Source organism: Acartia tonsa, chromosome 4 (genome assembly GCF_053477335.1).
Source record: "Acartia tonsa isolate MP-2025a chromosome 4, ASM5347733v1, whole genome shotgun sequence".
Classification (NCBI taxonomy): domain Eukaryota; kingdom Metazoa; phylum Arthropoda; class Copepoda; order Calanoida; family Acartiidae; genus Acartia; species Acartia tonsa.
The window spans coordinates 4,584,003-4,610,327 of NC_137263.1; the positions used below are offsets into that span (position 1 = coordinate 4,584,003).

The 26,325-nt window shown below is 34.8% G+C and overlaps 2 protein-coding genes across 2 annotated transcripts; both read right to left on the minus strand.

Annotated features, from left to right (window-relative positions):
• Positions 1-126: 126 nt before the first annotated feature.
• On the minus strand, positions 127-19,669 carry betaCOP (coatomer subunit beta). Its single transcript, XM_080155768.1, has 17 exons — positions 19,251-19,669; positions 18,451-18,533; positions 17,841-17,937; positions 17,442-17,518; positions 16,808-16,997; positions 16,431-16,520; positions 15,885-16,021; positions 10,376-10,698; positions 9,816-9,999; positions 8,996-9,110; positions 8,092-8,562; positions 7,477-7,758; positions 6,841-7,014; positions 6,220-6,456; positions 5,552-5,689; positions 4,537-4,622; positions 127-985 (listed from the first exon to the last, which is right to left on the minus strand). Exons 1-17 carry the CDS (start codon positions 19,356-19,358, stop codon positions 886-888), a joined length of 2,892 nt encoding a protein of 963 aa, XP_080011894.1. The 5' UTR covers positions 19,359-19,669; the 3' UTR covers positions 127-885.
• Positions 19,670-21,744: 2,075 nt separating this feature from the next.
• Positions 21,745-24,669, minus strand: LOC145315740 (uncharacterized). Its single transcript, XM_080155775.1, has 5 exons — positions 24,483-24,669; positions 23,756-24,040; positions 23,423-23,502; positions 22,899-23,118; positions 21,745-22,474 (listed from the first exon to the last, which is right to left on the minus strand). The coding sequence occupies exons 1-5, from the start codon at positions 24,637-24,639 to the stop codon at positions 21,816-21,818; spliced, it is 1,401 nt and encodes a 466-aa protein (XP_080011901.1). The 5' UTR covers positions 24,640-24,669; the 3' UTR covers positions 21,745-21,815.
• Positions 24,670-26,325: the final 1,656 nt, after the last annotated feature.

Here is a 26,325-nt window from a genome sequence, read left to right on the forward strand (position 1 = left end):
TATTTGGAATTAGTTGTAATCTTTGATTCAAGTATCTGCGGTCAAATATCTATAAAATCCAAATAAATTATATATAGTAACCTTTCATTGAATAAATATAAAAATCTGAAAATTGTTACAAAAATCTTAAATTTAAATATTAATGTATTTTCTTAAATAAAATAGCATAGAATAATCATAAAAACAATTCAAAATTGAAATATTCAATAGAAAACATAAAAAGTAACAAATAAGTCGATCACAATTTTTAAAATAAATATAGAAATAAGTTATCTTCAGAAGCTAATCTTAAAGTAAAATATTTAACATAATTTCTGGATATTCTAAATATGAATAAATATAAAATAACACTAAAAACACACATGTCCAGAACATGATCACATCTATGGTGAGATAAGAAAATAGCCAATTGGAAATAATACATTAAAAGTATAAAGGTTTTAAGCTTAATTCCTTTAATAAATTCTATTACTTATGCATGATCAAAACACCACTGGTTTAATAAAATCACATTAATGAGAAATGTTACTGGATAAATTATTACATTTAACACAAATAAATATATAATTTAAAATTTGAAACACGCAGTTTAGAATCATAAAAATGAAGCAGCTTATAGTGTTTGTAAAAAATGACGTCATACAATACAAATGCCAAATGATATGCCAGTTTATATTTTACCATTGGTTAGGTAATTAATATTTATACTGACCTATCATTGGTCATTTGTATTGTATGATTGTAATTTTTTTATAGGCCCTATAAGCTGCTTCTATAAAAATGTTTTATTTCTTAAGATTTAATCCCAGGCCGTTTTATTTTATCTTCCGATTGATGTGATTGGGTTGTGGTGGTAATGATGTGGGGGGGGGGGGGGGGGATAATTCACCCCTGGGCAACTGTTGGCTTCTTGAGCCGGGATTTCTGGGACTGGTTGATCTTGTCTCCAAGTGACAGCGCCATCCCCTGGGATTTTGCACGGATCCTACGATAAATATGAGTTTTGGTATCAAACTTAAAGATTTTTAGAGAAAACTATGAGAGATAATGAGACTAAAGGAATTTTAATTGTTAATTTGAAAAGCTAAAATATTGACCATTATTGACAGTAAATCACGAAATACGACCAGGATTTTATTTAAATAGCTTAGTTGTTTTTATTACTTAATAAGTATGTATTTGCTTTATTTATTTACTAGCGGCTACGCCCCTAGAGGCCTCTAGGGGACCGTAAAATGCAGACTGGCCAGCCAATTTTGAAAATAAAAAACGTACATAACGTACACAAAAAAATACGTTACGTACATAAAAAAAGTAAAAAAACGTACAAAAACGTACATTCCTAATAAAAATAAGTTAAATAATTTCCTAGTTACCTATTATCAATACATTTAAGTCTACTAGCAGCTACCTGTAAAGGAGAACCATAGCGAACTGACAGACACAAATTTTCCTATTACTCTATTTAAAAGAACTAGCGTCTACGCTCCTAAAGGCCTCTAGGGGCACTTGAGGAGGGGAGAGTTGAATTCAATAAAAAAACATGGATGACAACATACATAAGTAGCGAAGCTCAAAAGTTATTTTAGACATCTGGAAAAAAATTAACTTAAAATCAGTGAGCAATTAAAATTCATTTTTGGGGGGAGGAGGTAGTTTTTTTTCTAAAGTCAATTTCTCTTGGGAGGGTGGATGGTGACACTCTTCCCCAAAATAGTTATAAAACTTCCAAAAACCTATGAGAAGCTATCCTGTTAAGGAGAACCATATCGGTTCCGTGGTTAGCGAGATTCTTTGGTACAAACAAACAGACATCCTGTTATTATGTACAAAGTATATCCTATTATAAGGACCAGCGACTACGCCCTTAGAGGCCTCTAGAGGAACTTGATTAGGGGGGGGGGGGGGGGGAGTTGAATTAAAAACCCATTTTTTGTATTTAAAAATAAAAAGTAAAAAACAAGGATGACAACATCCTTAAGTAGCGAAGCTAAAAAGTTATGAATGGAAATCTGGGAACTATATAAACTATAGAGTAGTGTCGTAACAAATAAGCATTTAACTTCTTTAAATAAATCACAAAACCTTTTAAAAATATATAATAACGTGAAAATCTAGAAATAAATTCAGCCCCCCAACCAATAAGCAAATCTCAATGAAATTTAGTGGAAGTATTAAGAATGAAAACTAATACAATCCCTGAAAATTACAACCGTCTATCAGGAATATGAGTAGAGAAAATCACAAAAACCTATACGTCTAGGAATCGATCTAGCACTGCAACAAATAGACAAACCTTAAAGAAACTTTTTGAAAATATGTAGAATGTGAATTTATTTATTCCCTGAAAATTTCAGCCGTCTATCTTGAATAGAAGTCGAGAAAACCATGAAAAAAAGAAAATCTAGGAATAGATCTTCTAGCACCCCAACCAAAAGGCAAATCTCAATGAAAATATGTAGAATGTGAACTTATTCAATCAAAAAACAGGAGCCGAGAAAATCACGTTTCTCCGATAGCATAACGGACTGACAAAGTGATTATAGAGTAGCTTCGCTAATAAATTTTTTAGTGAGGGAGGGGGGAGTAGACCACCCCCATTTCTGATTTCAATTTTAAAAAGAAAGAGAAAATAGGGGAAGGGTGTTGATTTTTTTCTAAGAGTAATTTATCTTGGGAGGGTGGTTGTACCCTCTCCCAGGACCTATGAGAAGCTACCCTGTAAAGGAGAACCATATCGGTTTAGCGGTTAGCGAGAACCTTCGGTACAAATAAACTGACAGAGAGACATACATCCTGTTATTACGTACTAAGTATATTCTATTAAATAAAGTAGTAAGTTTTTTGTCTGATGCTTAAGATTTTCATAACTACTTCATACAGTTACCGAGATGGTTTTAGGCTATTTTTCTACAATTTTGAATACAGGTTCTTGAAGGGATATGGAAGGACAGAGAAAATAGCCTACAACCTCACAATGATCATGTCGGTTCAGCAGTTAGCGAGATTCTTCGTTACAGAAAAAAAGGATTTTTAGGATAAATATATAATAAGATATAGGGTTATTTTGTCTATTGCTAAAGATCTCAGAAAATACTAGTCTTTGATACAAAGTAAATCAGTGCCTGTCTGTCTAAAGCTTAAGATCTTGGTAACCACTGAACAGATTGGGTTCTAATCATCAGGGAATATATCTACTGGTCCTGTGGTAGTTTTAGGCTATTTTCTTAGAGTGTGGGAAACCCACCCTCCAAAAAAAATCAACTACCCCTCAATTCATTTTTATAAACTAATGCAAATCAGCGGGGTGGGGGAACCCCCACCGCACCCTGGGGCGAAGCCTAAATGAAAAAAATAATCACAATATTTTTTATATTTTGTTTTGGACAAATTTCCAACAAACGATTCTATAAAAGAGGGGACGAAGTCTCTAGAGGCTAGGGGCGAAGCCTCTAATCCTAGTAGAAAGTAAAAAGCTTTAAGTGTCCCTCCCCCAAAGAAAAAAAGCAAAAAACCATCACAGGACTATTAGGTATATTCCATGAAGAGTAGAGCCTAATAGGTTCAGTGGTTACTGAGATATTAAGCTTCTGATATACAGACGAACAAGCAGACGGACAGACATCATTCTACTTTGTATTATAGATAATATACTATTTTTGTAATACTTTTTGTACAAATACAAATAAATATACAAATACTTTTATACTTATATTTGATTCTTATTCTTTAAAAACTGAAGATACCAAAAAATAAGACTTCTTAATCCTAAACTGAGCACCATATGATATCTCGGAAAATTTACCCAAGTATATAAAGAATTTGAAAAAAATTATCGTAAAATCTATTAAAGGGGTAGTTGCATGAAATGCATTTAAACTTGAATTTAGTCAACTGCATATCTCTTTCTGTTCAATAGTTTAAACTAAATCTATAGGACATATATTTCAAATCCATAAATTTAAACTGTAAGTTTTAATAACATATATGCATAATTTACCTACATATTTTTGTTTTATGAAAATTTAAGATAATATTGAATTTATTTAATATAATACACCTATAGTTTTTGTTAAAATTTTCGTACAAAACATACGAATTACTTTTCTGCTAATATTTGATTCTTATTATTTTTAAAAAAACGTAAAACGTACAAAAATACAAATTTCAAAATACGTTACGTACACATATCAAAATAACGTCCAGAACGTACACAGATTCGATGCGTAACGTACAAAACGTACACTCTGGCCAGTCTGAAAATGCTTTTTTTTCAATCTATGTTAAGATCAGGTGTTTGCCAAAAATATTCGCAACGCGGATTTTTTTAAATACTTTTCTTATTTTCTTGGAAGGTGGCAGTAACCGCCCCCAAAATAATTATAAACCTGCCCGGGACCTATAACAAGCTTCCCTGAAAAGGAATACCATAAAACGGTTTAGTGGTTAGCGAGATCGTTCGTTACACACAGACAAACAGAGATCCTGTTACTTTATTATAAGGATTAAGTTTGATCAAATGAAAATAAAGCTTACCTGATATGTCCAGTAACTGGAGAATCTGGTTTAGAATGATTCTTCTCCAAGCTTACATTAGCCAAGGCATCCTCCCCAAAAATGGACTAAAAAACAACAAATAAATAGATGAACTTCTCAACAACACAAAAAAGTATCATGAAAGAAATATTTAAAGTATCAAATTGAATGCAAAATTTAGGGTTTTTTTTTATTAAAAATCATAAAGGGGTAGTTTCACGAAATGCATTTGAACTTAATTTAGTGAACCGCATATTTTTTCTTAGTTAATGGGGTAAACTACATTTAAATAGCATATATTTGAAATAAATTCAATTTTCTACCACGTAGTTTTTAAAATATCAAGACCTGAAAATTGTCTTTTTGTGATATATGCAATTTAAAAAGACGATTTTCAAGTCTTGATATTTCAAAAACTATGTGGTAGAAAATTGAAATTTTTTCAAATATATGCCATATAAATGTAGTTTAACCATTTAACCAGGATAAAATATGCGGTTCACTAAATTAAGTTAAAATGCATTTCGTGAAACTACCCCTTTAATTGGCTAAATTAATTTTCATAGAAACGATAAAATAACTTTCGGTGGTAAACGGCGATCTTCGGCGGATCCGTTGGTAATTTTCCATTAATGTGAATTAAACAAAGTTGAAGCTGTAAACTTAAGTGCGGCTAATCAGCAAAGTCATGACCTGAAATAAAATTCTTTACCACCCACCCCCCTCCCCCGCCCCCCTAAAAAAAGAAGGTAATGCAGTGATCAAATGGATAAGACAATGGCCGATAAATAAATGTACATCACCAAGGATGATATACAAAATTACCCCTTCTGTAGATTACATTTAGTAGTTGAAACGTTTAGACATTCTTCTAAATGAATCAACCAATCAAAATTCAAAAGTTCACAAAGTTGTAAAGCCAACAAATAAGAAAACATTAATAGAAGACTTGGGGACTAGTATATTAAACAGTCAAATGTCCCCTCCAATGATGTACAATGAAATAATTACAAACCTTAGCATAAAGGTTAGCTGCCATAAATCCGCACTCCCCGGAGAGAGCTTTGTCAGGTGTCAAGCACTTCATGTTGGTATTCTTGAGGAGGGTGGCCAGATAGTCAGCCAGGTTCGTCAGGGAGGTATTCACTGACACCTAAATATCCACATTTTTCAACAGAAGGATAAGAAATGTTTTAAATTCTTGGTAAGATATTGTTATGGCAAAATGTTCGAATCTTAGAAGATTTAAGTACCTCTGTATTTCACTAATACTGCAGGCAAATTTAGTGACTACGCCTCCTAAAGACCTCTAGGGGCACTTGAGGGAGGAGGGTGTGGGGGTTGATTTCGACAACCCAATATTTTATTTTATATTTGATAAGAAAAAGTTATAAAAAAATTCGGGGGGGGGGTGGGGACTCTTCATTTTTGGTGGGGGATGGGAAAGACTAACCTACATTTTTAATTTCAGTTTCAAGAAGAAAAATAAAAAAAAAATTATTTAAAATTTTTTTTTTTTTGGGGGGGGGGATTATTTTCAGGGGCGATTTATCTTGGGAGTTTGGTGGTACCCTACCCCAAAAAGTTATCCCAGGACCTATAAATAGCTAACCTGTAAAGGAGAACAAAAGCAGTTCAACTGTTAACAAGATCCTGATTTTTTATTATAGGAATTATCATTACCTTATTCTCCCACTCAAACTCCGCCCACATGCTGCGGAACTCCGCCTCTGTACAGGCGGCGGGAACAATGTAGTCCATGATGTCAATGTGGATGTCGTTTAGCACAACCACATTCCTGTCCCCACCAGCCCCCTTCACGTCGTACACAATGTTGCCAAAAATGATGCCGTTCTCGGTAGAGGCCACCTTCACGTTGGCCTTGATGTTTGCAAAGTCGTTGGGCGCCAAAACAATAGGCTGAAAAAAATCCAGTATTAATTAATTATTAATCACCGAAAGTTTTTTTTTACAATTATTAACATTTAGCACAAACTGAAAGAAAAAATATGACAATTCAAGCAATTGTAACAAACAGCTGAATTAATTTGAAAAAATATTTGGTAATTTTAGCAGATTTTTCGGGTTTTTTTGAGGGCAACGCTTCGTAGTAAAGAATACCTTTTAATCTATCCCCCATATATTAGTTTAGATTTTTTGCTTAATGGCTCTACCTTACTTCTGCAATTCAAGGTATTTGTTTTCTCTTACAAGTTCAGTTGATAAAAGTTGACCGATTCGGATTCTAGATGAATCCTTGCCAAAAAAATCTGAATTTTCACACATCTTGCAAAAATAGTTTACCTGTGGTTTCTCAACCAGCTTGAGATCCCCGAGGGTGGCGAGCTCGAGGGTGCAATTCTGCAGGGTGTCCTTGGTCTGGTTGACAATAAGTACGTCCAGGACAATGTCGTACTGGTTCACATTAACATAGGCCTCGGCGTACACAGGATCTGAGAAGCCGGTCAGCTGGGTCACCTACAATCATTCACGTATTATTACTAATAACCCGTCCCACAGTGATCTAAAGGGATTAGACATTGGTTCATAAATTGATGCACATCCCTAATGATGATACACAAAATTATCTCTTCTGTAGATTACAATTAGTGGTTGAAACGTTTAGACACTCAACTTAATGAACCAGTCTATCAAAATTCAATAAAAGTCCCCAAAGTTGATTAGTTAACGCGTAAGAAAACATTATTGTAAAACTTTGGGGACTGGTAGATAAATAAAGCCCAATGTCCCCCCCCTTTCCTCACTGGGCAACCCAAAAACGAAGTTTCGTTTTATATGGCATAAACTTTAGTTAGTGGCAATTGTTTTTAAATTACTCTATTTTCACTCCACTTTTACAGAGAAAAGAATTATATGAAGTTAATATTTATAAAAGGAAAACTAGTCTACAAGGGATTTCTAAAATTTTTACTATATTACCTTGTTAAGCTTAGAAGAAGCAAAGTCTGAAGCACTAACACGTCCAGTGCCGAGAGCCTTGGACAAAGAAATATCCAACATATCTCCAGCTCCCATCAGGCTGTCCAGCTTGGTCAGTTGCAGGAAGTTGATGGGGGCGTCAGGCTGGATTGCTGCCGGCTTCCTGTCACCCTTGCCTCCGACAGGTTCTACCTGGGCCTGCGCCTCCAACATCTGGCCCAGAGCGTCCCGGCACTCGGTTGAAAACACTTGAATCATCAGGTCACTCTTGTCAGACAGCACCTGAAAATAATATTTGTTCAAAGTGTTTTTCATGTTTCATTAGGCAATTTTAAGATTTGAAAAAGCGCGCTTCTTAAACATTAAAACAAATAAAATATGTAAGTAACAGGGATATGTCACAAGTAAGAGAAACCATTTCCTCAATAATTTTATCAAGTCAAAATGACTGGACATTAGTAATATTTTACAATTTTAATATTCATAACAATAAAAGCATGCCAAAGATCAATAAGAGTCAAAATACAAAAATCATTCAGTTTATAATAAATTTTGAGAGAATATTTAAGTTTTTCTGTCTATTTTGTAAATTAAGTCTTAATGCAAAAAATGTACCTTAAGGCAAAGATTCAATCTGTCTAGATCATCCTTAGTTATCCTCTTTTCTGGGAGTCCTGACACTCCCAGATGCATCACAGATGTAATCACAAGCATACTCTCCCCAGTGAACCTATTCTGCTTGCGTGTGTCCGCCACGAGGCCGCAGTAGCGCAGCGCCAGCTTTGTCATAGTGCTGCCCAGTGCGGCACCGATAAAGAAATCGCCCTCCATAAGATATTTCCTCAACGGAGGCCTATCCCCCGCCTTTTTGGTACTTGCGGTGGAACTAGCACTGAAAGCAGATTGTGTGGCGTATGTTCCGTCAGCTGTTACAAGTTTCTGAACTCCGCCTCCGCCGCCCATAGCAGCCACGCTCTCATCCTCCATAGACTCTTCGCCAGCAGCTTTCTTCATCTCATCGTCAACAATAGGCAGCTCTCCCAAGGACTGGCGAATTTCGCTCATTAAAGCTTGCATATCTTCAACCTTTAATAAGAGAAAATATAAATGATATAAAAAGATAACTAAAAGCTTGCTAAATACCAGAGATCTAAAGGGATAGGAAAATAACCGAAAAATTGATGTAAATCCCCAATGATGATACACAAAATTAACCTTCTACTTATTGTAAAACTTTGGGGACTAGTTAAATAAACAGCCTAATGTCCCCTCCCTCCCTGGCTAAATAAAGATGTTAATATTCATCAAATAAAGTATGTTAAAAGAAATCGTTTTTTCTTTTTAAATATCTGAAATTTTCTTTTTTTACTCGAGTTTTAAATTAAAAGGGCAATTCTAACATGTCAAAATTAATGAAAAGAGCTAACCGTTACGGACGGAGAGGCGAACCGACCCTAATTATAGAATAGCTTCGCTTTAAAAAAGAGTTAAGTATATACTATAAACAATAAATATTTACCCGAATACAGTATTCCCCAAGAATCCAGAGAGTAGCCCTGTGAATCTTGACACTTCTGATCATTGAGAAGGATTCCAATAGTTTCTCAACAATCAGGGGACGAAGATTGTCAAACCTAAATAACAATTTTTTACATTTTAAAGCATTGATTTATTTAGTAGAGTTGGCAGAAAACAAAGTTTTGGTCGTTTTATAGTTGAAACACGTTGTATGTATAGGTAATATATTTGCTTGTGAGACAAGCATTTGGACATGAAAATCCAAAAGCAGTGTTTCGGAGCCGGAGCCGGGAGCCGCAATATTTTGCTAGAGCCGGAGCCGTAATTTTTGTTAAAAAACGGCTCCGGCTCCGGACTATATAAATAAAGAGATTTTTTATAAATTATAATTTGGTAACTCTGTTTTTATCAAAAATTGAAATTTTAAAACCTTCAAAAGTCAAAAATAAAAAATATTTTTTTTATGGGGGAAAAATATAAGTCGAGTTTTTCTTGATTTTAGGTTGGAGCCGGAGCCGTATTTCCAGATACGGCTCCGCAGAGCTGGAGCCGCACCAAAATCAACGGCTCCGAAACACTGAGTCTATAAGTATAAGATTTCGACATTACTGTGATATTATTAACAAAAAAGAATTATCCCATTATAGAAAGCTTTCCCCGGTTTTTATTAAAACAAAAATTATTAGATAAAAACACGTTTAAGAAATTTGTCTGTAATAAGAAGCTATTATTCTTTAGTATGGCTGAGAACCGGTTCTATTCTAGCGGACATCAATCGGTTTCGAAGCCATACTGGATAATTATATGTGCATAATTCCTACCTAGTCATTGCCTCTCTGGCAAAGATGAGCACGTCCATGGCGGCCAGCTCGTTTGTATCCGACAGGAACTCCATCAGCAGGGGAATAACATCAGTAGCCACGTCAGGGAACTTGATACAGGTGGAGTGAAGTGTACGCACCAGGAGCTGGCGATATTTTCCAGTGTCTTCTTGTTCAACCACACCTTGATAAAGACAATGGCCGATTAATAGTTGTTCATACCCAATGAGTATAAACAAAATACCCATTGCGTAAATTAAAATTAGTAGTCGAAACATTTCGACACTTAACTTAATGAACCAAGTAATCAATATTTAATTTTCAATAAAAGTCCCCAACGTTGGTCAGCCAACGAATAAAAAAATGTTAAGTATTATAAAACGTAGGGGACTAGTATAAAAAAAAACAGCTTAATGTTCCTTCCCTCCCTGTGAGAAACATGTTATTTCACTCAAATTCTAAACTAATTCATAATTATATTATCCATTATGCGATAAACGTTTTTTTTTATTTTCCCTAGGTATTCTGTTATATAACAATGTCACGTTTATATTTCTAACCTGTTGTTTTAGCAATTTCTTTCTTCAAAATCAAAACCATCTCTTTGATATTCCTAGAGGTGACCAGCTCCATGGCGATGTTCAAGGTTTTCCGCCTGACCTCCAGGTCAGGGGAGGAGAGGACGCGAAGGATGTCCATGACTGACTCTTGGAGGACCTTCTCGTGAGAAGGAACTTCCTTCATTGCTATGAGCCTGTCGAGGACGATCAACTTGACATTGTTGTCGCTCTCCTTGACGATGAGGTCGATGTAGGCCCCGACGGCGGCTTTAACGGCTGTGGGAGCACTTGACAGGGTTACAAGGGTTCCAGCAGCTTCATACCTTAAGTAAACATTGTATTTGTTTGACGAATTCATGTTTCAACTTTTGTTAAGATTTAAGCAAGTTTTTACTTCTAAAAGGCTTGTTAATCGTATTATAGAATTATTATTATATGTATAAACACATTTAATTTTTTAAACTATTTATTTGCGGAATACATATGTTTCTCTATAAAAATAGATCATCAGTTCCAATTAAGATGTATAAAATAAGAGTTAAAAAGATATATGTCCATGCATTTTGAATCCTTTTTAAAGACTAACTAAATGAGAAAGAAAATTGTGCCCCCTGCGGGGTTTTTTTACTGCCTATATCCTCTTGGGGTTGGGGGGGAATTAGCATCTTTATATAAAAAGGGGGAGGTGTTTAAAGGGAATCTTTAAATAGACAAAATTAGGTCATATTTATCATTTGCAGTTTTACAAATTAATACATATTATATAAAAAAATACTGCTTTGAATATGTTTCACGTCATGCACTTTGAAAGAAGGAACTTTTCTCTGTAGCTTTATTCTAAACCCCGAACAAACATATTATGCAAATCTGAATTTTCAAAATAGCAGCTTTATTATTAATTTAGGATGATTTTACAATAAATATGAAATGTAGATGCCTCTTTTGGCTACAAAATTCCACTGTTATTTTTTGATTAATCATCACCAATAAAGCACAAGATCTAAAAAACAGCATTTGGGGGAAATACTGGTGAACAAACATATTATGCAAATCCAAAACAAAGCAATAAAAAAAAGGTTTTTTGGCACTTTTCTCTTCTTTTAAAGATTGATTATGATAAAATAATAATTTTTTAAGGGATTTATGCATTAATTATTATGAAATATAGTATAAGGTAGAAATTAATGATTTTTCTAAATAAGAAATGTTTGAAAAAATAAATTTGATTTTTCAGATGCTCCTTGTTGGTGGTGATGGTGAGCCAATTGTTATCTAAGTACATGCCCATTACAACAACTTGTCTATTAACCTATGTACCATTTTTTGTAGTCATAGCAGCCTCCAATGGAGCCTTCTAACAAGAAATATAACCATCTTCTAAAAACTACAGTATTCACCTTATGAATTGAAGAAAATAAAATTGCAATTCTTTTCTTTTTTAATAATGCTGGGCTGGAGGATACTATAACTACAAAAATTGGATCATAGTTTAATATATAAGTTGTCATTATGGACATGCACTTTGATAACATTTGGCTCACCATCACCACCAATAGTGGCATCTTAAAGGTCATCATCCTCAAAATCAAGATTTTAAAATAGATTTTTTCAACACACCAAAAAACATTTTTGTATAATTTTCAGGGTAATTTTTATCTTTAACATGTATTTAAATTCATCCATAAGACTGGGGGTCAGCAGCTGTCCTCTAAAGTGATAGGGATCGAATTTATTTTTTTCAAACATTTCTTATTTAGAAAAATCATTAATTTCTACCTTATACTATATTTCATAATAATTAATGCATAAATCCCTTAAAAAATTATTATTTTATCATAATCAATCTTTAAAAGAAGAGAAAAGTGCCAAAAAACCTTTTATTTATTGCTTTGTTTTGGATTTGCATAATATGTTTGTTCACCAGTATTTCCCCCAAATGCTGTTTTTGAGATCTTGTGCTTTATTGGTGCTAAGGGGGGGGTTTTTAATGCAACCATCTCGTAATCAGTGATTAAATGGCACTTAGAATTCGAATTTTGATCTGAAATTTTGCATGAGTAATCCTTGGTAGGTCTATTTTCCCTAAATCGAACAAAAAGTTGGAAAAGTAACGGCTGGCGGCTGGCAGCTCAGCTGTCTAGCCGTTTTTTGCCTATTTTCAGGGCAAATTCATCATTTATTACGTAGGAATCAACTTTTAAAAACACATTTTTGGTTTAATTCAAGGTAAATGATAGCAATAACCATTTTTTAAATTTCTAGTACCAGCTGCTAAACGGCTAGAACCGGCTGAAAACGGCTGGGAGCTGCCAAAAGTATGAAGGGTAGATATGGCTTGTGACGTATCTAGGGGTAGGTTTTTGTGGCTGCTGAGCTCAAAAATACTACTAAAAATAGTGGCCGCTCATCCATATGGCAGCTGGGTAACAGCTGCAGCTCAGCTGGGAGCGGCCAAGAGTAGAATGAGTAGATAGGGCTTGTGACGTGTCTAGGGGTAGGTTTTTATGGGTGCTGAGCTCAAAAATTCTACCAAAAATAGTGGCGGCCCATCCATATGGCGGCTGGATAACAGCTGTAGCTCAGCTAGGAGCGGCCAAGAGTAGAATGAGTACATAGGGCTTGTAACGTGTCTAGGGGTAGGTTTTTATGGGTGCTGATCTCAAAAATACTACCAAAAATAGTGGCGGTCCATCCATATGTCAGCTGGGTAACAGCTGCAGCTCAGCTGGCAGCGGCCGAGAGTAGAATGAGAAGATAGGGCTTGTGACGTGTCTAGGGGTAGGTTTTTATGGGTGCTGGGCTCAAAAATGCTACCAAAAATAGTGGCGGCCCATCTATATGGCGGCTGGGTAACAGCTGCAGCTCAGCTAGGAGCGGCCAAGAGTAGAATGAGTACATAGGGCTTGTGACGTGTCTAGGGGTAGGTTTTTATGGGTGCCGATCTCAAAAATACTACCAAAAATAGTGGCGGCCCATCCATATGGCAGCTGGGTAACAGCTGCAGCTCAGCTGGCAGCGGCCAAGAGTAGAATGAGTAGATAGGGCTTGTGACGTGTCTAGGGGTAGATTTTATGGGTGCTGAGCTCAAAAATGCTACCAAAAATAGTGGCGGCCCATCCATATGGCGGCTGGGTAACAGCTGCAGCTTAGCTGGAAGCGGCCAAGAGTAGAATGAGTACATAGGGATTGTGGCGTGTCTGGGGGTAGGTTTTTATGGGTGCTAAGCTCAAAAAGATTACCAAAAATTGTGGTGGTCCATCCATATGGTTGCTGGGTAACAGGGGTAGGTCTAAGCTCAAAAATGCTACCAAAAATAATGGCGACCCATCCATATTGCAGCTGGGAGCAGCCAAGAGTAAAAGCTACCTAAAAAAGTGGCGGCCCATCCATATGGCAGCTAGGTAACAGCTGCAGCTCAGCTGGCAGCGGCCAAGAGTAGAAGGAGTAGAATTAGTACATAGGGCTTGTGACGTGTCAAGGGGTAGAAGAAATGTCACATGCTATATCTATAACATATACTTTTGGCTGTTGATAACTGTTTTCAGACGTTTTTGGTAGTTTTCAGTGAAATCTAGAAATTAAAAAAGTGTTACTAGTAATATGTCCATGAAAGAAAGTTATAATGTTAATTGGGAGAAGTTTAATTCTACTGAAATAATAATTTTTTTGATATCCTCCTTGACACATCACAAGCTATGTCTTAAACTTTTACTTTTATCTGTTGGTAACTGTTCTCAGCCAATTTCAGCTGTTTAACAACTTAATCAATACTGAAATATTCAATATTTGGTTATCCTTCAATAGTCCCAAAAAACGGCTTACTGCACAGCTGCAGCTGTTACCCAGCAACCATATGGATGGGCCACCACTATTTTTGGTATTTTTTTGAGCTTAGCAATCATAAAAACCTACTCCTTGACACGTCACAAGCCATATGTACTAATTCTACTCTTAGCTGCTGCCAGCTGAGCTGCAGCTGTTACTCAGCTGCAATATGAATGGGCCACCACTATTATTGGTAGTAATTTTGAGCTCAGCATTTATAAAAACCTACCCATAGACACGTCACAAGCCCTATCTTCTCATTCTACTCTTGGCCACTCCCAGCTGAGCTGCAGCTGTTACCCAGCTGCCATATGGTTGGGCCGCCACTATTTTTGGTAGTATTTTTGAGGTCAGCACCCATAAAAACCTACCCCTAGACACGTCTCAAGCCCTATGTACTAATTCTACTCCTTCTACTCTTGGCCGCTGCCAGCTGAGCTGCAGCTGTTACCTAGCTGCCATATGGATGGGCCGCCACTTTTTTAGGTAGCTTTTTTGAACTCAGCACCCATAAAAACCTGCCCCTAGACACGTCACAAGCCCTATCTACTCATTCTACTTTTGGCCGCTGCCAGCTGAGCTGCAGCTGTTACCTAGCTGCCATATGGATGGGCCGCCACTTTTTTAGGTAGCTTTTTTGAACTCAGCACCCATAAAAACCTGCCCCTAGACACGTCACAAGCCCTATCTACTCATTCTACTTTTGGCCGCTGCCAGCTGAGCTGCAGCTGTTACCCAGCTGCCATATGGATGGGCCGCCACTATTTTTGGTAGTATTTTTGAGATCGGCACCCATAAAAACCTACCCCTAGACACGTCACAAGCCCTATGTACTCATTCTACTCATTCTACTCTTGGCCGCTCCCAGCTGAGCTGCAGCTGTTACCCAGCTGCCATATGGATGGGCCACCATAATTTTTGGTAGTATTTTTGAGCTCAGCACCCATAAAAACCTACCCCTAGATACGTCACAAGCCATATCTACCCTTCATACTCTTGGCAGCTCCAGTCGTTTTCAGCCGGTTCTAGCCGTTTAGCAGCTGGTACTAGAAATTTAAAAAATGGTTATTGCTATCATTTACCTTGAATTAAACCAAAAGTGTGTTTTTAAAATTTGATTCCTACGTAATAAATGATGAATTTGCCCTGAAAATAGGCAAAAAACGGCTAAACGGCTGAGCTGCCAGCCGCCAGCCGTTACTTTTCCAACTTTTTGTTCGATTTAGGGAAAATAGACCTACCAAGGATTACTCATGCAAAATTTCAGACCGAAATTCGAATTCTAAGTGCCATTTAATCACTGATTACGAGATGGTTGCATTAAAAACCCCCCCCTTAATCAAAAAATAACAGTGGAATTTTGTAGCCAAAAGAGGCATCTACATTTCATTTTTATTGTAAAATCATCCTAAATGAATAATAAAGCTGCTATTTTGAAAATTCAGATTTGCATATAATGTTTGTTCGGGGTTTATATTAAAATAAAAGATTAAAACCAGTTTTGTTAGCCGCGAATGACCGAAGTCCTGGGCTAACATAACTGGTATTAATTTTTATTTTAAGATTCGTGGAAAATTGTCTATATTACGATGCTATATATGATTTTTCAGAATGACTGTGAACCGGTTTTAATCCATCGGATATTAATCGGTTTCGACCCCATACTGGAAATATAATTACGTACCTAACTGCAGGTGAGTTGCTGTTAAGCAGATTGTAGATACAGCGGATAAATCTGGATCTTTCTGTAGGATTCTGGTGACATACTCGGTAGATCAGCTCAACTATCACCAGCTGAAGAATATCTCCGAAATGTTGAACCTAAAAAATTGTTAATTCAATGAAATGAAAAAATAAAGACTACCTACTAAAAACTTGTTTTCCAATTTTTCCCCCTCTTTGAGGAAATACTAGTAAAAAATGAGCAAAATAAAGATTCATAAAAAAATTGGGTATAGTCCCTTTCGTGGCAACGCCTCTTAAGGGGCGATTCGTCGTATTTTCAAAATGGCTTTTGAGAGGTTATTTTGGGTTAGGTTAGGTTATAATGGGTTAGGGGATTGCACCGCAGGGTTAGAGCCCCCCGCAGGAGCTAGAAATAGGAAAAATGGGCGTTGCCACGAATTGCCACGAAAAATTTTGCAGCCGGGGAAAAAATCAATTTTGTGCAGAATATATACACCCCTGAGTTTGTAAGAGGTAAGGTTAAGACTATAATTAAATAAATCACCTGGTCCATACATCCAGAAAGGAAGGATAGAGCTCTCTCTTGATCTGCATGGATCAACATCATAAATGCATTTCTTTTGCAACTCATGTCCTAAACAAGATTAGTCTTCATCAAAACTGATGTCTTTTTGAAATGAAAAACCTATAGAACGTATGAAACATTTTGGAGACCACTGTCTTGGAGGCCCCTAGGAATTAGGGAATGATAACACTAGAATAGCTTAAAACCATTCCCAGACTTAAATATGTAAACAAAATAGCCTAAAACCATCACAGGCCCTGTCACGTGTGAAGTTTATACAAAAACAAAAAACCCTTACTACTTTAAATAATATGATTATACCTGATAAGTTGAACATTTTAAAAACAAACACCAACCTGTTCGCCATCCAAGAAATTGGCAATTAGTTCTGGGGCATCAGGAATGAGAAAATCAAAATTTTTGTAAATTGTAAAGATGGCCATGACAGCATTCCTCCTGACATATGAGTGCCTGTGCTCCAGGCAAGATCTGATGGTTGGCATCAGGGGCTCCAACAGCTCTGCCTCCTTCAGCTTGCACAGGAATCTAAAAAAAAACGATTATAATTAAAAATTGCAATTCATATATTCTTTCTCGATATTTCTTTATTTTATTTCCAGTACGGCTTAGACACCAATTCATTGATATCCGCTAGATTAGAATTGGTTCTTCGCCATACTGAAAAATCATGTATTGAAACGCTATTTTAGACAATTTTTACGAATGATTAGAAAAAATCACGATATTAATTTCAGTTTTGTTAGCCCGGACATTCATCCCATAACAAAACTGGAATTAATCTTATATTTTACTATTCGCGGAAAGGTGTTTATAATACAATATGATAAATAACTACCAACATTTATCACATTGACAATAAAAAAAAAATTATATAACTACCTACAGAAACTTAATCCTTTTTTGTTTAAAGACCTTGGTAGGGAAAGGTACAACCTAACAAAAGAAATATTAAAAAATGTATACACATACCTAAGAGTAGATCCCCTGATAAACTCATTGGGATGTTGCAAATCTTTTCTATAAGCATCACATACAAGAATCATTTCCTGAAATAATAGGTAATAGTAAAGAATAAGAATATATTTTAATAGCAAAAATAAAACTTTAGACATAATATCTAAAAAAAATTATTAAAGGTACACCAAACTGATTTGATTCAATTCTTTTAATGTCCCCACTTCGAGGACCCTGTGCCGGCTCTCAATTGGGTCTTTAAAAATCAACCAAAAGCGTCGGGAATATTAACACAGCCATGTCGCTACAAAGAGTAAAAAGCAGTTTTCTAGCAGACCAAAAGGTTCCCAACGGGGTTATCTAGGTAGTTGTCTGGTTATACATCTATATTTATAGATTTATTATAAAAACAACCTGTAACAGTTTTCCATCTGGATGAGTTTTTGGCACAATCTCCCAGAAAATAAGCAACATTTTCTTTATCATATGATCCTGACTTGGTAGCACAAACCTAAATATACAAATATTTGTATTAAAGGATAAATTCATAATAAGTAGGTAGTGTAGCAATAAACAACTTAATGTTTTAAATCATTAATTAAAAACCATATAATTCAGTGTATTTAACCTGTAGCACCTTAAATAACGAAAACATGCATATTGAAAAAAAGGATAGGTACTGTAATTTTTTTGTTATTGACAAAAATAACATTGTCGGATAACCGAAACTTAGAATATGCTCTTGTTATTGAGTAGCTCCGTAACAATGAATTATTATCTTTTATGCAACAGTAATGACTTCGCCCCTAGAGGCACATATTTAATTTCAATTTTTGCGATTTCTCTTGTGAGGCCGTGATGTTACCCTCCCGTAAAATAGTAAAAAACCTTCACATGACCTATGAGAAGCTACATTGTAAAGGAGAACCATATCGGTTCAGTGGTAACCGAGATCTTTCGGTACAGACACAAAGATACTCACAAACAGATCATGCTACTTTATTTTAAGGGTAAGAACACAAACCTAATAATTGTCATAAGAAGTCCTTGTATCTTCTCTCCGTTAAGAATCATGTAAATTATCTTTTTCAAAGCCTCAGTCTTAACCTAAAAAATTTATTTGTTAAATAGATGCTTAAGTTCATGTTTATGTAGAGAAAAAACTATCTAATGCCTGCATATTATAGACGACTAAAATACAGAAAAACAAAAACAACATTTTTTCCAATGATGAGTTTTAAGTGCCTAGAGAAAACAAATAAACAACCTCCAATTCAAAACTATCCGATTGCCTAAAAGAATTTTTTTATATAAAAACTCTGTTAAAGTGAAATGAGACCATAACTGGCACAGCAACAATAAAGGAAATATTAAAACTTTTAAAACAGAAAGAATTAAATAAATAAGCTAATGATTTAGGTTAAATGGCAAATCCTATGATATAAAGCAGTAAGGTTTTTTGCCTGTAGCTTAAGATTTCGATAACTACTGAACCGATTGAGTGCTTCATTCTATGGAAGCTTCTTATAAGTCTCTGGATGGATAGGCTTTTTGATTTTTATATCTAAGTTTGGTTCTAGGATATTTTTCTACTTTCTTTACTCCTTCGAATACAGAGCTCATAGGGGCTAGAAGCGCAGCTGCTAGTATTTTATAAAAGGACTCAATAAATCTGAACTAGCTTGAAAAATGTGTGCGGGTAGGCAAAATGCTTTACTTTTGCTTTAATTTCTAAGGGGATACGCGAGTATAAGTCACAGACGTAAGTACTAACATACCCTAGTTTATTAGAAAATGCAATAGCTGAAGCAAAAATAGGAATACCTTAACATCTCCCTTTTCCAGATCCATTTTGATCTGCATCTCATTGGGAGTCTCAAAGTCCGAGGGGACATTAATGATGGTATAGCAGGGTAGCTCCGCTGAAGACATCTTGAAACCGGTGCACTTATCACTTGTCTTAACCAAACTATCTTATATTTCTGAAATATTGAGGTATTTTTGTATGAGATCATTCGTAGATTTTTAGGCATTAGATAGGTACGATTCCGGGAGAAATATTTCATTGAAGAAAATAATATCTATTTAACCTTAAAATTATCAATGTTGAGAAAGAATGTATTGTCAATTCAGGAAATGCAAGAGGCAACATAGATTTTCTTTCTTCATATGAAATTTCCCTTCACGGATACAAATACAAAAATTTATCACAGTTGAAAAAATTGTAAAGGGGGGAGGCTAGATATACCACACTTTTCTGGGATCTTGCTGAGTCAAGTATCAACTGTTGGGAATATCAAAGGATGACTCCATGCAAAATTTGAGCCGGATCCGGCCAAAACCGGCCGTGAATTTTATGAAAAACCGGTTTTTTCCGGTTTTTAGGGGGTATCTGTAAATCGATTCAGCTGGAGCAAAACCGGTTAGAGGTACAAAAAATTTTACTTCACATGAAATTTAGCCAATGCAATTGCCTACAAAAATGTACTTCATCATCAACTTGATTGGACAACTCTTTCCCCTCCTAAATGTCCATTAAAACCTCGGAAACGGCAAAAATCGCTAAAAATCACGCCTTCGGCGGCAAATAACGGCTAAACGATCAGCCGGAGGCGAATGAAACATAAATAAAGAAATGTCTGCCTCAAAAAGTTGTTCAACATCAAAGAGATGCTTGAAGTCTCTAAAACGACTCCTTCCCCTCCTTTAAGGGGAAAAACTGAAAAAACGTGATTTTCAAAAGTATGCCCACTTCGTGGGTGTGGGGGGCACTGAACCCGTCACCCCAGGGTCACCAAATATAAAGTCTAGGCGGCCCACAATGCTGAATTTTCACCAAGTGAAAGTCTTGTGTCATTATCTCTTATGAGAAAAAAGTTATTAATTAATTAAAATTTCAAATTGTGATTTTTTGATGGATTTCTTTGATGAAATGACAAGCCGGTCAATTATTAGGCCATTTTTTGCGGTTTTTGGGCCGTCACGCCCAAACGGTTTGAGATAATCTCACGGGACCTTTTGCCCAACCTAAGTCTGATTATTTGTGAGGTCTAGGAAAAAAAAACAGACTTATGCAAAAGATTATAATTATAATCTTTACACAGAAAAATGGCACGAGGTGAGGGTTTAAGGGGGCAAAATGAGCCGACCAGCGATTTTTGACGGCGCGCAGCGACGTCGTGCTTCATCCAATCCGGGATTTTTTTTTCTTAGACCTTACTAATAACCAGACTTAGGTTGGGCAAAAGGTCCCGTGAGATTATCTCAAACCGTTTGGGCGTGACGGCCCAAAAACCGCAAAAAATGGCCTAATAATTGACCGGCTTGTCATTTCATCAAAGAAATCCATCAAAAAATCACAATTTGAAATTTTAATTAATTAATAACTTTTTTCTCATAAGAGATAATGACACAAGACTTTCACTTGGTGAAAATTCAGCATTGTGGGCCGCCTAGACTTTATATTTGGTGACCCTGGGGTGACGGGTTCAGTGCCCCCCACACCCACGAAGTGGGCATACTTTTGAAAATCACGTTTTTTCAGTTTTTCCCCTTAAAGGAGGGGAAGGAGTCGTTTTAGAGACTTCAAGCATCTCTTTGATGTTGAACAACTTTTTGAGGCAGACATTTCTTTATTTATGTTTCATTCGCCTCCGGCTGATCGTTTAGCCGTTATTTGCCGCCGAAGGCGTGATTTTTAGCGATTTTTGCCGTTTCCGAGGTTTTAATGGACATTTAGGAGGGGAAAGAGTTGTCCAATCAAGTTGATGATGAAGTACATTTTTGTAGGCAATTGCATTGGCTAAATTTCATGTGAAGTAAAATTTTTTGTACCTCTAACCGGTTTTGCTCCAGCTGAATCGATTTACAGATACCCCCTAAAAACCGGAAAAAACCGGTTTTTCATAAAATTCACGGCCGGTTTTGGCCGGATCCGGCTCAAATTTTGCATGGAGTCATCCTTTGATATTCCCAACAGTTGATACTTGACTCAGCAAGATCCCAGAAAAGTGTGGTATATCTAGGGGAGGCGGATGTGCCACTTTTTGAAACCAAAACTAAAAGTCAAAAGAACTCAACTAAAAAAAGAGTTACAGGTCTGAGATTTTGCATGGCAGTTGCTTTATAGGGTTACAATATGGAACAGTGAAGAAACGGCGGCGCAACCGCGGAAAACCGCCGAGAAATTGCAAAAAAAATTCGGCGGGAAACGGCGGTTTTCGGCGGTTGCGCCGCCGTTATTTCACAGTTCCATATTGTAACCCTATAAAGCAACTGCCATGCAAAATCTCAGACCTGTAACTCTTTTTTTAGTTGAGTTCCTTTGTTGACTTTTAGTTTTGGTTTCAAAAAGTGGCACATCCGCCTCCCCCCTTTAAAGAAAAAAGGTTAATTTTGCATAACCACGTGAAGCACAGCCTCTGAATTTTGTTGAGAACTATCAACTTTAACAACAGCTCTCACTAACTTTCCATCAGGATGCATAACTGTTATCACAGGATGGTCTTCTTCAACTGTTTCATTATTATCAATATGATTTCTTTTTTGACTAGAATTTATTTTCATAAGACTTTGCTTTCTTTCATTTGTTGCTTCTGGTTTTTTCAGGTTTGTTTTGATTTTGTTGTAAATAGTTTCACATTCTTTGTTGATAACATTTTGCATGTGATCAGTTTTACTCGAATGAATAACATTAGCCCGAGATTCTTTCTTCTTTAACTTGATTGCTTTGCCTGCAGTAAAATCATGCTCTTTGTGTACGATTCTGACGTGAGAAGTTAGGCTTGTCGACCCAGCAGTGCTAAAATCACAGAATGGACATTTATAAGGCTTTTCATCGCTGTGGATAAGTTGGTGGCGGGTAAAGTTTGCTTTTGACCTGAATTGTTTGTTGCAGAAATCACACAAGTACGTGTGATCCCCATGAACATTTTGCAAGTGGAAATTAAGGCGGCTGAGATTAATGAATTCTTTGTTACATGTGTCGCATCTAAATTCTCTTGATTTGCCGTGAATTTTCATATGGCTTCGCAAACCTTTAGCTCCGCCTAATAAAAGGAAAAATATTAATTATAATTATTGAATATGAACATAACACCAAATTAGTCTTCATTAAAAGATGAATGAAAAAAAACTCTTTACGATGCACTAACCCCATACAATGAGCGAAAATGTTTATTTTTTATTATCACGCATATGATGCTAAAATAACGTACACAAAAAATCTCCGAAACATCCTATTATATAAAGCAGTAAGGTTTTTTTGTCTGTAGCTTAAGATTTCAATAACTACTGAATCGATTAGAAGCTTCTTATAGGTCCCTGAATGGTTTAGGCTTTTTAATTCTTATATCTAAGTTATTTTTCTACTTTCTTTACTCTTTTGTTCGAATATATAGCTCCTAGATGCTAGGAGAACCAACGCTAGTTTTATTGAAATTATAGCCAAAACAAATTTACTTCAAAAGTTACCTAAATAGTCTTTCTTACAAATAGGACAAGTAAGCGTAGCATTATTTGCATGCCAGCTTTTATGTGCTCTGAACCGACTAGAACTCAATGTTGAATAATCACATTCTGGAGCTTGGCACTTGTGTAAGGTAGCACCCACGCCATGGGTGTCTCGTACGTGATTTCTGATCTTGGAAGAAGAACTCATTATTTTCTTGCACATATTACAGGAATATCCATTCTAAATAAAAGAAAATTATAAATATTTTTCAAGAAAATGTACATGCAATCATTTATCTGAAATCGTGACCTACACTGAACAAATTAGATATTTTTGGGCGTAACTCAAAAACCGCCTGGTAAAATATTGATTTTATTAAATTACCTTCATGGCTAACCTTTATTTATCATATTCTACTAAAACATATAAAGGTTCACTACCCCAAATAGTAAACAGCACCTCGTGCAACTATCCCTTATATGTTAGCAAATATTTTTTTCAATTTGAACTTGACATTTTAAGCATTTCTAAAAAGAATTTTTACCTCTGATTTCGTAAAACACTGTTCAGGATTTGCAGTAAATTCAGGTAAAAAGTTTGAATCTTCAAATTCATTTTCTTTCCCTAAAAAGTTAATTTAGTGTTAATTTTCATATAACTTAGTTATTGTGTTTGAAAACTTTTTGTAGTTTCGGGTTTAGAATCATAGATAGATAGTTATTACTAGATCTTAAATACAATGCAATACCAAAGAAGTTTTATTTGGTTGCCTGATGGGTTTATTTGGTCAATAGCTAAAAAAATGGATTTTTAAAAAGATAATTGCATGAGATAATAAAATGAATAAATAAATAACAAAATATTCAGTCAAACTCACCATATTGATTTTTGACATCTGATTCTGGGACATCTGCTGTCCTTTCTTCGTGAACAACTATGATATTTTCTACCAATTTTTCTATATCCGCCTCAGAACTTTCATTATAGACTATGTGATCAGATTCCTCCTTAATTTCATCAATAAGATATGATTCGCTTATAATAGTATCGCGGTCTGGTCTTTCTTCTTCTGTAACATTGCTGTTATGTCTTTCAGTTTGTTTATTGGATAATGGCGAGGAATTGCAAGTTACTTCGTCATGTGAATATTCAATATTTGTTCCTAAAATTAATATAAATATGATATAAAACATGTGAATAATAATCAGAAACAATTTTTGGATACAAACAAGGATGAAAACATCCATAAAAGCGAAGCTCTAAAACGGTAAGACAAACGAACATTAATACGTACTATAGAAAGTCAGAACTGAATAATCAGAATATACATGTATAAGTTTTAACAAAATTGCAAGTAAATTTGTTAATTTTAGGACTTAGGATTATGGAGGAACTTCGCGCTTATAACATTGTACTATGTTGTCCTAGGAATTAGTATTTAAAAAATCAGATAAATATATTAGTTATATCATATATAAATGTTGTTGTCATAAAGCTGAAAATTGGCATGTTTGTAATAGACTTACATTTGACATATTTTAATATATTTTTGGCAATTTTGCAGGCCTATAACTTAATGAAGTAAAATTAAACATAAAGCATACCGACTCTATATGTTATTCTTTCTCTATATTTCTGTAGCTTAAATATAAACTGATCAATTAAAATTATTTGATCCTTTATATTTTCAACTTTCATGAGTTGATTACTTAAAAACTCATGAAGATCACCAACAGCTTCAGTAAAAGCAGACGAATCCATTTTTTGTTGATTTTACATTTGAATCTGAAAACAATTTTGTACAATTATTAGGTAATATTATTAGTTTTACTTATAAAACTTTAAGTAATTTTAACAGTATATCTTTAAAAAGATATTTTAAATGAAAATCTTTTCGACACACTAGACTAGTTATTCGATCCTCGCAAATAAGTAAAAAAAAATCAAGAAGTTTCCTTACAAGTACAATATAATGCTATTATCGTCATACACAAAGAAAATAATGTATTATTCAGCTGTGATCGACTAATAAATTAACTACTTTAATAAACGAAATTTTCTTCAAAAATACAAATTTTTTACCCTCTTAAAATTATAAAACCGGTGCAGTGTTATTGTTTTCTAAATACATTATGTATTTAACATCATAATAACATTTAGATTTTTATATTTAATTTGTTATAAAATTATGAGAATTAATGCCTTTTTTGAAGAAAAAAAATAATAAATTAATCTTAAAATAACATAAAAATGATAAAAATTAATATAACTTTTATAAGCTTCAAGAGGAAAGTGTATTGTGGAGTGTATACGTCACTTAACTAAAGCAATGGATATAACATTCGAGGACATTATGACATTGGAATTTTTGTCCTCAATTTAGGTTGCTAATATAGTCCTTATAGTTATTGGTCAATACGTTCCTCCATGGTCAGGGAAGGGGGATGTGGTGAAGGGGGTATCGTAATATTAGCCAGCCATAAGAAACATTTTATAAGTGTATGTGAAAATCTGTTACAATGTCCACATATTCTACATCCATTACTAAAAGGACAGACAAGTGTACACAAATCAAAGTGGCCAAACTTTAAATTATGATTGTTGTTAAAAAGGTTAAAAGCTACAAGTTTTAAATAGACGTTCAGACTTGCTGGTAACGATTTTAGAGTTTCTACGCTTTCTAAATCTTACGTAACTTTTAAAGGGAGCATCATGCAAAGTTTGACATCGATAGAACTATTCTAACAGGTCTAAATTAACTTTTTCGACCCTATCTAAAGAAAAGCTTTGCTTTTAATAAAATTAGTAAATACTAAATTAAAATCTCATTTAATTTTATAGTTTAAAAGTTAATTTTTCCAGAAAATTAGTTACATTAAAATCTTTATTAAATACAGTACATGGCCACTATATTCAAATTATAAATTTTTAGTATTACGATTGATTAAACTTATTAATTCAAAAGTCAATTTTTAATGATCTATGCATTTCTATAGTTAAAATATTACATTTTAAAAATAAATTGGCTTTATGAATTATTTTATTAGCGTTTTTTTATTATGTTATTATTTTGATTTTGCTTTATCATTATTGTTTACATAATCAATTAATGTACTAAAATTTTTATTGTTGTGAAGCTGTAAAAATGTCGTCGTTGTAGCGATTAAAAAGTGTACACTCAATAGAATAACAAATCAAAACAAAACAATGGACAAGATTCAGAAATCAAGATTGGAAATTTTCTAACTAACCTCAGATTATGAATTTTTTTAGAGTGTTGTACTTGTTTTTTTTTGTTTCTATGAATAAAATAGATTTCAATTTTAATTCTGAAAAAGTTTATAAAATCATATTAAAAGAACATAAATAAATATAAAGTAACTTTACTTCATAAACAGTTAGGAGAAAATTTTTATCCGGTTTGAATTGTTAAATTTTCAGTTGAAT

Coding starts and splice junctions, on each gene's coding strand:
- betaCOP (XM_080155768.1), bottom strand. CDS start 19,358: ATGTCTTCAGCGGAGCTACCCTGCTATACCATCATTAATGTCCCCTCG. Junction 17,519..17,840: donor CAGATGGAAAACTGTTACAG/GTTGTTTTTATA, acceptor CTATTATTTCAG/GAAATGATTCTTGTATGTGA. Junction 6,457..6,840: donor AGCTGGTTGAGAAACCACAG/GTAAACTATTTT, acceptor GATTTTTTTCAG/CCTATTGTTTTGGCGCCCAA.
- LOC145315740 (XM_080155775.1), bottom strand. CDS start 24,639: ATGGATTCGTCTGCTTTTACTGAAGCTGTTGGTGATCTTCATGAGTTT. Junction 24,041..24,482: donor AAGAATAACATATAGAGTCG/GTATGCTTTATG, acceptor TATTAATTTTAG/GAACAAATATTGAATATTCA. Junction 22,475..22,898: donor TTGTAAGAAAGACTATTTAG/GTAACTTTTGAA, acceptor TCCTTTTATTAG/GCGGAGCTAAAGGTTTGCGA.